The following is a 12,678-nucleotide window of genomic DNA, read 5'->3' on the forward strand; positions in this document are numbered from 1 at the left end:
CGAGTCAGTGTCCACCACCAGTAAGGATGGAGCGACATCCACGAATGTAATATCGGACCCTGATTGAGAGGAAGTGGGCAACACCCCCAGGTATGTCACAAAAGAGGAGGAGGGAGGAGGGCAGGGGTGCGGGTGGTGGAGGAGAGTGCTCATCTCGGAAGACTTACGCATCTCCTCCTCCTCCTCCTCCTGTCTGGAGGGTAAGAGGTGTGGTTGGGATGAGACCAAGTCACTGCAATATCAGGATCTGAAAGGGAACAAGTAGCCCTGAGGCCCACCAAGCAGGGGTCCTGTGTGTGACTCAAAGAAACAGGCTTCTGGTCCTCAATTTACGGGACAGGAGAGTTCTTATAGGGAGTCCCATCCTCAGCGGGTGTTAGAGAAGAGGTTTTCTTCTCTGGCCAGGGAGAAGGAGTGGTTCCATGAGGTGATAGAATGGAAACCACCAGAAATGAGGAAAGGGATGAGAGACAAGAAGGAGCTAAAGAGGAAGGATGAGGAGGAGGAAAGGCTGCAGCAGAAGCAAGGCTAGATGTTAAAGATAATGGGTGGAGATGGATGAATTTCTGTCTGTCCTCACAGTAGGATTGATCTAGAGTTTTTCCTTTTTATAGATCAGGCAATCCATTGAGCAAGGAGAATTTGGTCAGGAACAGTTCACGCATTTTGGGCGGTGGGGTGCAAGAACTCTCCACATGGAGAGAGTCAGTGAGTGGTGCAGCAAATAGGATTCGCCTCACATTGTGAAGACATGTACCAAAACAGAGACATCAAAAATAGCACACTGGAGGTGGGATACAGGGCTTCACGTTGCTACAGTTAACCATAACTGCATTTTTCCGGTAGAGTATCTCCCTCAAAAGCCAGGATGAAAACACTGATATTACTGCAATTGTCCTTAAGACCTATTGGGACTCGCTGGACAAAATAGTACCCCATGGCCTGCCAAATTAGTCCTGAGTTCCTCGTATTTAAAGGGGGGGGGGGGGGGGGCTGTGGAAGATAATGTTCTAGGTAATATTTGAGGACTGGTGAAGATTGATGCTCAATGGGATGTCTTCTAAGTGGTCACAAGCTCAAAGGGAAGCTAACTGACTGGCAGAAGAGGTTCTAATCAGCAGGGAACCAGAGCGCATCTTATTAAGTGAGTCAAATTCAACTAAGTTATATCCAATATGTTCTACAAAAAAAGAGCAATTTGGCAGCAGTGAAAGTATCCTTATCTGTCATGGAACAAACCCAATAATGGGAAAAGGATTTCACTCCAACCTGGCTGGCCTGGCCCTCCTCCCACAGGCTGGGCAGGGAGGGGAAAGTGGAGGAAGCAAAAGTAGGAGCAGAGAGAGAACTATTCCTGTCTGAAGAGGCGGCTGCAGAAGAGCAGCCTAAAGTATGGAGCTTCATGAGCAGAGCATCCACCCTGCCACCCATTCTGATTAGGGGCTCACCCTGTGGGCCCCACCCAGTCATGGCAAGAGCTGCTTGGCATAGCGGTCATTGCAGGCAGTTCCAATTCCCTGAAAAGATGAACAACCACTCTTAGGCATACACGAGGCAGTGGCAGCTTACGTACGATAAGTGTGACCCCTGTGTTGTCAGGGGGCTCAGCCTGATGGTTACAAAACAGGAAATGTCAATGTGCTATGTGACCCATGGACTAGCTATGTGTACTGGTGACCTCTGGTGACCTAACAAGGGGTTGGCACCATGGCGGGCAAGGAAGGGAGGAGGAGGGTAGTAAGAGGAACCCACACCAGAGATACCAGGGAGAGAGTTCTTCCCATGTGGTTAACACTGTCAAAACAATTTCATAATGGTTAAATCCCAAGCGGGGTAGAGTGAGTGACAACATGAGACATGACCAAAAAGGAAAAGCAGAACCAAGGGAACACCTGGGTTGTCATAAATGGAAGCACTGAGGGAGAAAGGAGTGGGGGGGGGGGGGGGGGGAGGAGTGGATGTGGGGAAGGGAATGCAGCCCGGGGAGAAGAAAGGCTGCAATACCTCGGGGTCCATGCGCACCACAAATATACCACAAAAGAGCAGTGGGTCCCCTGGGGCGATTTGGGGTGATTACAGAAAAGGAAACATTATCAGTAGTGTGGGTTTCAAGAAATTTAAATACCAACTAGCGGGATATGAGATATTAATATATGCAGACATTTCTATTAAAGAACAAACTTTTTCAACACATCAGGCTAACACAGTGAGCTCTCTTTCTACAGAAATTGTGCTTTACTATTACTATATAAAGCAGTAAGATAATACAAACCCAATGCACTGTCTCAAATACCTGTAGATTTTCAATTGAACCAAATATAAAAAAAAAGAGAAAGAAATCTGCTACTTATTTTCTGAAGGTAAATATGTACAAAAAAGACAAATAATTTTTGTAGAAACTTAGAACATGAACAAAACAAAGTCACTTATATTTAAACAGAGATGCCTTGCACCAAAGTCATACTGATACTACTGAAAATTCAAAACTGCAAATTTTACGACATTAAGAATATGAATCACCTAGTCAGAAAAATCCAGAGAACCTGTTAGATGTGTCAGAAAGTTTAGGTACAAACTATTGGTGTTCACACTACATTGTATCCCATAGCTCCATGTAATTTGTGGGGTGTATCAGCCATGGGCTCTTACGGTCCACTGTCTCTTGAGCTGGGGAGGAATGATGTGTAACTTATGGTATTTGAATACTGGGCCAAACTAGTAAAGTTATACCCTTTAAGGAAGGCAACATCTCACAATGTTATAATGAAATTAACATTTTTAAAATGTGTGTAAACTGAAAAATTTGCTGTAGGATAATGGGACACAATTTCTAGACAAAGAGTTTAAAGAATTTTTGACATGGGAAGGTGTGAACAAGATCTTAATTTCTAAATTTTATTCCCAAAGTAATCCAGTAGAAGGAGTCATGTGCAAATTGGTCATGTTTTGTCAGACAATTGCACAGGCAGGCATTCAAAATGGACAGATGCGGTGATAGAATTTGAAAAGGTATTAAATGTGATGCTTCATTCAGTTACGAAGGTTTTCTCAATGGAAATAGGAGAGCAAACTGAAGGAGAATCACTGCTGAAGTGGGTTGAATGGCTACGGTGGGATGCTGGTGCACATAAATTACTCATCAATGATGTGAATAATTTGCTAATGAGAGGGGCTGACAGGAGGAAAACGAGATAGGTGAAAGATACACCCGTACAGTACAAGGTAGGGGATTTAGTTTTAATTAAGAGTAATAAAAAGAGTCAAAAAAGTTAAAAAATCGTAAATGACGCACCGTTTATGTGAGGGGTCATTCTTAATAACTAAGAGGTCAGTTGTAGTTGTATTAACTGAACAGGAGGCAGGAAAAGATAAAAGTATGTATAGCATTCAAGACTAAAGATCATGCATTAGTGAATAAGAGATGAGCAATAATAATCCACATAGTTTCAAAACTGTCTAGTAAATCAGTACATCGCAAAACCTAAGAAATTTATTAATTATGGGAGAATGTATTTACTATTCAGCCAAGTCATAAGATTGTGTGAGATTATAAATATTCTCATGATGTACAGTATGGAAGTATAAGAGGAAAGATAGCCATACAGATGAGACAATCTGTAATATCGTTACTGTTTTAGGGCTGTGAAGGAGTATGTTTCGAAAGGAGGCCGTGGGAAAGGTATGGCATTTGGTGTATGCTTATAGGATTAGAGGTGATAATGTAGTTGTTTGTAGGCAACTTTCGATTCTTACTTTCTTTTGGAGAGTCAACTAATCAAGTTTACTTTGCAGCTCAGTTTTAAAAAGTTGGTGTAGCCAAAAAGTAATGATTGGATATATGCTGAATTGTACAGGGAGAAAGCAACATATGGAAAGAGGCTGTATGTGGTGTTGAAAATGTCTATACTTGTGTGAAGAATACTACAGGTGCGGATAGTGGTGTGGAATGGAGATGTAAACAATAAAGAACACTGGTAACAAGAAATACCAGAGCAGCCTTAAGAACTGTGAACAATGAAAATGGATGAAACTTCAATCTTTACACAGTCTCTTATCTATGGAGGTCTTGCCCTAAATGGCCAGATGTTATGCTAGACCTACAATGGGTATCAGAAAAGATAAATTCTTTTGTAACATTTTAGTTAGTAAAACTGTAATTGAAAGAGTTTGTTTTACTCTTTCTTGAACACATGAGAAGTGTTTGCATTTCTTCTATGCAGAGGTAATTTTAATTTGAAACCACTTTATAGTGGAAAGTTTAGTACTTTGTTCTTATTTGTACAACACTGGCCAAACTGACTTCTCTTTTAAGGAAGAGGAATAGTAATAGTGAAACATTCAAGACCATATGTGGTAACATGTCTTCTGATGTAGTATGGAACTACTACAGTACACTGGACAAAAGAGACTACATGTTTGTAACTGTTGCATTAGTGATTTACCTGTTTCATTTGGTCGTGCTAGACAATAATAAAACCACTTACAGTTGTACATGATTTTGTATATGCTGAAGACAGACTTTTGATTGGTCTGAAAAGGAAAAGAATGAGACACAAGCTGAAGAGCAATTTATAGAGTGTAATATAATTAATGAACGCTATTTTCACGGTGGAAGTTGTTTAGCAATCAAACACTTGTTTATTTACAAGGAGGTGGCAGGTGTGAGGTATGAGATTTTCCAGATGTTTAGTAGCCAAAGTTTTGGAAATACATCATTTCATCGACTGACGATGAAATCTTTTACTAATTCTGAATATAAATGAACAAGCTTTATTAGTAGATCTGTTCATTTGTTATCCCAAAAAATTACTGAGAACTTAAAAGGTTTAATTATTATGTAAGCATGGAACAGATCTTGTTTCATATTATTTGTATGACGCACTGCATGTGGGCTCCATGCTGTCCCAGGAGTGTTAAAGCTTATATACTGAAACTTTATTTTCCAGAAGTTTGGAGTTTGTTCAAATGAGTTGTAGCTAGACAACTAACTTCTAATTACATTTTGAAATTAGAGACATGATAAAAGCCTCCCTGTAAATCAGAGTTACTACTCACCAAACAGCAGTAGTACTGAGTCATTGATAGGCGCATACAAAAGAGAAAGAAAACTTGCTGGCTTTCAGAATAACTTTACACACACACACACACACACACACACACACACACACGGACACTTCACCACAATTACAACATTACACTACCATACACAAAACAAGCACATGTGACAGACATTGACACAGCACATCCGCACATCAGAGAAGCAAATATCTGAAATGGTGCCCATCAGGAAAAACTTGCACCAGACAGTGAGCTACACACAAAGGAATTACACAACAGCACCTCTGAAACCAATCATGCAGAAAAATACTTTGAATAGTTCCAACAACTCAATGAGATCAATAGTGGACATTTGTAAGGACATAGTACTCCAGTGATGAATGATTTGATTTCTCTGATATGTCAATTCCAGTTTCACATTGTAAAAATTGACATCTAGACTGCAGTATACCAGCCAAGCATTATGGATCCAGAGCTCTTTGCTAAAACATGAACTTATCAATTTCATTAAGTACTCTGCTGAATGACCATGAACTTATGGAATGTTATTTCCAGCAAAATCTAACATCTCTTAGCACATCTGTGTGTGATAACGAAGACTTCTTTCATGGAAACAAGGGCATTCTCTGTTTTGTGCACTTAATTCTGAGTGTTCATAACTAAAGTGCAGTTATTCACTGAGGTCCAGTGTGGGCTATAATTATTGCATGGGAGCAAAAGTTTGTAGATGTTCTAATGCATTACTGCAGAACCAATTTACACTGGAAAAAATTAGTTCCAAGATGGAATGCAAGAATGAGGTACAGAAATGTTCCCATATGTATTTGATTAGGAACAGAACATAAGCAGAAAAGTTCAAACAAGTGAGAAGAGCATAATGTTGATAATACGAGGGTTGTCCAGAAAGTAAGTTCCAGTCGGTTGTGAAATGGAAACCACAGTGAAAACCAGAAACATTTTATTTGCAACAGTTAGGTACACCTTCTATCTACTTCTCTACATAGTCACCACTCCAACTTCGAGTGTTGTTGCAGTGTTGTACCAACTTCCCAATATCCTTGTCATAGAAATCAGCCACCTGTGCTTTCGGCCAGTCATCTGCACTGGTCTGCAGCTCATTGTCTGTGGAAAAATTCTGTCTGCATAGCCAGCGGTTCTTGTGAGCAGAGATGACACTCAGGGGAAGACAATTACAGACTGTATTGTGGGTGATCAAACACTTCTCATCGGAAACACTGCAGGAGTGTCAGTGTGCGGCCGAGAATTGGCATGAAGAAGGAACTTCTGGACAGTTGTGTTATGTGGGCTGCATGACACAGGCGAAATCTCTAACTAGGCCCTCATACTTGGCAGGAGACTATTCCCTATGCATCTTTACATGCCCACTGTTCACTCAAAACTGAAAAGCGCGACGCGACACTATCGACAGGCATACTAGAGACACTGCCCAACACATCTGTGTAAAGCTTTATCATATTTTCCCAGTGGTTTCCATTTCACGACTGACTGGGACTTACTTTCTGGACAACCCTCATATCAACAGCTGCTTACACAATTTGTTCCATATGAGCACTGAAGACATTTATGAGATGCTGTACAATCCCAGATTTACACCTGTTTGCCAAAATCTAAACCAGTATGAAACAGTTCCACATTAACACATTTACACACCAAGTGTCACTGCCATCTGATAACAACAGCCCACATCAGTCCTCTTTGAGTAGCTGCACTTTAATTATAGCCCCCGACACCTTCTTGTAACTAACATAATATTTCTGAGAGTTTCCATTTGGAACGTGTCATTTCTGACCATTTATGGAATGAATCAGCTGCCTAATGTAAACAAAATATACTTGTTCTAAAGGGGTCAAAACCCATACATAATCATGAGCTGAATTTGGTTGAATGCCATAAATTCTACAATTCTATCAACAAGATTCTGTCAAATGTATTATAAACTAAGCATTCGTGTTATGTAGCACATGTGAATTACACATCAAGGATAGTAACAATCTTGGCATCACATTTACTAAAAGAATTTAACATGCAAGTGCTAAAAAAATTTACTACCAAGTATTTTTTTTACTCGATTCCTGTCAGTGTTTGATAGATAATTATGCCAGTAATTTTCATTTGCTGTCCATCAAAAGACGTGTTCTCAAATTATCACTCAATAATGCTTCAGCAGAATTATTCTTTCTACTTACATCTGAAGTTTCACCATGATGCGAGCCACTTTGCTGACAAATTCAGCGCCTTGCCTGGGACTATCTTCTATCTGGAAATTTCATAACATTGTATGAAAAATTATTAATACTTGGGTATAAAAACTGACAGCATTCTTGTCTAACACAAGATTTTCCACAAATTATTGTCTTCCTTTCTTAAGGAATGTATGTAAATCTAGACCAAGCACTAATAGAGTGGCTGTCTGATGGAATTCAACAGTAAATCTTATTGTATGAATTTAGTGTCTTAATATTAGCTTTAGAGAAGATTGCTTTTTTTAGTTAAGACTACAAATGTAAAGAATAATTGCACATATTCACATCTACATGTAAGTGAGTACTCCAAAAGGCAAGTGGTGCAGAGTAGTTCTGATGTCACTATGACTTACACCCCTTCCTGCTCCAATTAATAATGGTGGATGAGAACAACGTTCGTAAGCCCCTGAATGAGCTCAAATTTCTCCAGTTTTCCCATTATGGTCCTTTTGCAAGATGTGCATAGGAGGAAGTAATGTGTTGCCCAACTCGTGAAATAAACATTCGGGAAACCTCAGTGCTGCACAACGTTCTCTTTTAGCATCTGCAACTAGAATTTGATGGACATCTCCAACACCTTCATGCTTACTAAATGAACCAATGATGAAATGGGCTGTTCTTACTTTGTTTCTCTCTCTCTCTCTCTCTCTCTCTCTCTCTCTCTCTCTCTGTGTCTCAACCCCGCCCCCCTCCCCCACGCCCCACTAATCATGCCTGATATGAGTCACAGACTGGTACCCAATACTCAAGAATAAGATGGTTGAATTACATTTCCTTTGGATTCTTCTAATGAATCTTTCTGCCATCTCCTTTTATTTGGTCATCCTACTTTAAGTTACAAAATATAGTTACTCCCACATATTCCATGTTTGTTACAATCTCCAGTGATTTACTGTCTATAGTGTAGTTGAACAGCAATGAGTCTACTATTCCATTTAAGCACAGTGTGTTACATTTAGCCACGTTCTGTGTCAGCTGCCAATCTCTGTGCAAACTGTTGATCCTCTACACATCTTCCTGCATTTCACTGCAGTTTTCTGGTGTTTTAACTTTTCTGTTTATGACAGCTTGAAAGGGCTGATGTTATCCAAAATATAAATTGCATGGAGTGTATATTGGTTGAGTATCCACAATCCTTAGAAGATGGTTGGAATATTTTTATTAGAGAGAAATTTCTACCAGAAAAAACTGTGGGGAAGTGTAAAAAGATTCATAGATGCTATCAGAATTTGAGAAATATTATACTTAAGCATCCTACATGAGAAGAAGAAAAAGTGCCGTACTAGGCCTTTTTTCTCTTGAAATTAGAAGAAAAGATATCAATTTTTAGAATACAGTCCTCTGATCAGGAAAATCCACCAAATTTCAGTAAATTGTTACTGGTTGGGCAGTGTCTTACAAAATGCATTCAGATGTTGAACGGTAATGTTCAAGAGTGATAAATGAGACTTCACTACACTAGAGCCAAAATGAGACTTCACTACGCGGGAGCCCTCCCATTCTATGTTTCTTGTCATGGTCACCACATTCTGTACCATGGGAAGACTGTTACTGCAGATCTGTTCAGAGAGGCCAAATTAACATTGACAATCTACAGGACACGGCTTGAAACTAGTCTTACAATCTCATGAACTATTCAGAACATAATGTAATGAATAGTAACGTACATAACTACAACATACAGGGGGAGAGAAAACTTTCACAGAAATACAAGTAATAAAAAAGCTGCAGACTGCAGTAACATAAAATATGGACATTTTTTACAACAGACTACTATTTGATTTTAAGACATAATTTACAAACCTTAAAGAATAAACTGTAGCACTTTTTAAGAGAGAAACACTGTTATTCAACTTACTACGAGGTGTGACTATAAAATAATGGGACTGACCATGTCACAGAGTAAGCACACATGCATCAAAGATGAACAACCAATAGCTGTTAAGCTTTCTCAGTCGAATGCAGCATCTCTGGAGTCTGTTTACAAATTAGTGTGGTTGTGGCCTCCATATGTGTAAGAGCTGCTATTTTGCTTTGATGGAAAAATGATCAGTGTAAGAATTGGGTAATGAATGGATATGCTTTTACTGAAAGAAGTTTATGACAAAGACTGTTTATCATATATGCGAATTTATGAATGATTCAAGCATTTCCAAGAGCACTGAGAAGACACTGAAGATGACACACATGGGACATCCTTCAAAACATATTGAAAAAGTAGGTAATCTGATTCAATCTGATAATCGGCTGAGTATTTGATCGATTGCTGAAACTGTAGGAATTGACAAAGAATGCATAAGACAAATTTTACACAACCAGTTTACCACCAGTAAAGTGTGAGCAAAATTGGTGCCAAAAATTTTCACGATCAAACAAAAAGAAGCTCATGAAAATTTATGTATTGACACTTTGAATACCACTGAAAATGATACTAATGTTTTGGAAAGAGTAATAACATGCGATGAATTATGGTTTTTCACTTATGCATCAGAAACTAAATGCCAATTAATGTAATGGAAGGGTACATTTTCACTTGGTTTCTGAAGGTCAAACTATTAATCAAGATTACTACCTTGAGTTTCTTGCTCAACTCTTGAGAGAAAACGAGAAAATGCCACCCGAACTGTGAAAGCACAAGTCATTGGTTCTGCATCACGACAATGCATCGAATCATACCGCATTTCTGTTAAGAGATTTCTAGCAAAGTACAGCATTCCATAGTTACACCAACCACTTTATTCACCTGACCTGGCACCATGTGGCTTATTTATACCCCAAAGTCAAGTCTGCATTGAAATGAACAAGACTTCAGTACACTGAAGCAGTGAAAGAAAGAGCAGCATGCATCAAGCTCACAGAGGAAGACTCCCTCCATGGTTTCAAATGGAAAATTCACATGGAGTATTGTAAGGACAAAGGAGGGAAGTATATTGGGGGAGACAATAATTAAATAAATAAATAAATAGGTTTCTTAAACAAAAAGTTTTACAGCAATAGTTCCACCGAGATCTTGGGTTGTCGGGTGTTCTGTCGGTTATCAGCATCATATTTGCATGTTATTTCGGTAACATAACTCTTAACCTTCATCAGGTGCGACCTGGTCCAGGTCCACTTCACGAGCAGTCTCAGGTCACACTTGATAAGGATTACAAACTGCATTACTGAAATATTGTGTAAGTATGATGCTGATTGGTTGGTTGGTTTGTTTAGGGTGTAAAGGAACCAAACTACAGGGTTATCAGTACCTTTTTCCTGATGCAAGTATGGTCAAGGTACAAAACACCCAACACCACACCTAAAAAGAAAACAAATGGAATGAATAAAAAATGGGGAAAACATACGCCACAAGAAATAGTAGAAGAGGGTATTAAAACCATAGAGCATATGGTCTGGGCTGGCTGATCACAATAAAAGAGAGGAAGAGCCAGCCACTTGCAACACATTAAAATGTCTACCCCAAAAAGACAAGGTGAGATGAAAGCATGTAGGGAAAAGACAACCATCAAGACAAACAAAAGCAAAGAAAGTGCAACAGAGTTAAAATGGAGGGAAGGTGGTGACCTCAGAGAGAAGGCTAAATGCTCACTCTTAGATGGTACGATAAAACCCCCCCTCACGAATAAAACATAAACTAAATCTGCCATTGAGGCATTGTCGCCCAACACCGAAGGTAGGGTACTGGGAAGGTTAAAAGTCCGCTGCAGAGCGACAAAGTGGGCAGTCCAGCAAGATGTGGACGACATTCATATGTGAGCCACAGTGACACTATGGTGGGTCCTCCCAACGGAGGAGGTAGCCATGTGTTAGCTATGGATGCCCAATGCGGAACCGGCAGAGAACCACATAGTCCCTGCAAGAGGCCCGCATGGAGATCTTTCACACATTCGTAGCCTCCTTAAGGACAAGCAGTTTGTTGTGTGTGCTGAGATTATGCCATTTTGTCTCCCATAGCTGAAAAACCTAGCAGTGTAATAATAATCGCAGGTCAGTTACAGGGATGACGATCTCCTGAAGCAGTTTCCATGTAGCCTGTTTGGCCAGCCTGTCAGCAAGTTCATTTTCTGGGATTCCGACGTGGACTGGGGTCAATATAAACACCACGGAATGTCTGGACCGTTCCAGGGCATAGATGGACTCATGGATGGTCACTAACAAAGGATGGCGGGGGTAGCACTGGTCAATAACTTGTAGGCTGCTCAAGGAGTCAGTACACAGAAGAAACAATTCACCAGGGCATGAGCGGATGTGCTCAAGAGCACGAAAAATGGCCACCAGCTCTGCAGTGAAAGCACCGCAGCCATCTGGCAAGGAGTGCTGTTCAATATGTCCTCCAGGAACATACGCGAAACCAAAGTGACCATCAGCCATCAAGCCATCAGTGTAAACCACTTCATAGTCCCGGTACATGTCAAGAATCAAGAGGAAGTGACAGCAGGGGGCTGCAGGGTTAACCGAGTCCTTAGGACCATGTGAAAGGTCCAGGCAAAGCTTCGGCCTGGGTGTACACCAAGGAGGTGTACGTGAATGGATCTTGGGTAGAGGTAGTAAAGGCAAGGACTCCACTTCAGACAGAAGAGATCGAATGCAAACAGCAAACTTAAGCCCTGGCCTGGGCCTCCTATGTGGGAGATGAACCGCTGTGGGTGGGAAAAGGAGACGGTAATTCGGATGCTCAGGAGAACTATGAATGTGTGCAACATAAATGGTGAGCAGTTGTGCACACCTAACCTTCAATGGAGGGACTCCGGTCTACTCCTAAAAGCTCCTTTTGCCAGTCGAACCTCACAGTGGTGCACTGGGTCGAGTAAATGCAACACTGAGGATGCTGCTGAACACTAAACCACACTCCCATAGTCAAGGCCGGATTGAACAAGGGCTCCACAAAGCTGCAGCAGCATAGAGCGATCTGCACCCCAGTTGGTGTTGCTCAGGCAGCGGAGGGCATCGAGGTGCTGCCAGCACTTCCACTTCAGCTGACGAAGATGAGGAACCCACATCAATTGGGCAGCGAAAACCAGTCCTAAGAATCGATATGTCTCCACTACAGTGAGTGGATCGTCATTAAGGTAAAGTTCTGGTTCCGGATGAGCGGTACGATGCTGACAGAAGTGCATGACACATGACTTCGCAGATGAGAACTGGAACCCGTGGGCTAGAGGCCTTGACTGCACCTTGTGGATGGCTCCCTATAGGCGCCGCTTGGCAACACCAGTACTGGAGGAGCAGTATGAAATGCAGAAGTTGTCTGCATACAGAGAAGGTGACCCCAATGGCCCGACAGCTGCTGCTAGACCGTTAATGGCCACTAAAAATAGAGATACACTCAATACAGAGCCCTGCGGGACCCCATTCTCCT

At 40.9% G+C, this 12,678-nt stretch overlaps 1 protein-coding gene across 1 annotated transcript in view; it reads right to left on the minus strand.

Moving 5' to 3' along the window:
• The window catches only part of LOC126259289 (gamma-soluble NSF attachment protein-like), a 165,510-nt gene that overhangs the window by 133,325 nt on the left and 19,507 nt on the right, over nucleotides 1-12,678 (minus strand). The window contains exon 6 of the mRNA XM_049955937.1: nucleotides 7,266-7,336. Coding sequence (XP_049811894.1) covers nucleotides 7,266-7,336 — 71 coding nt within the window. The remainder of the gene's footprint in view (nucleotides 1-7,265; nucleotides 7,337-12,678) is intronic.

The sequence above is a fragment of the Schistocerca nitens genome, chromosome 5, assembly GCF_023898315.1.
Source record: "Schistocerca nitens isolate TAMUIC-IGC-003100 chromosome 5, iqSchNite1.1, whole genome shotgun sequence".
Lineage (NCBI taxonomy): Eukaryota > Metazoa > Arthropoda > Insecta > Orthoptera > Acrididae > Schistocerca > Schistocerca nitens.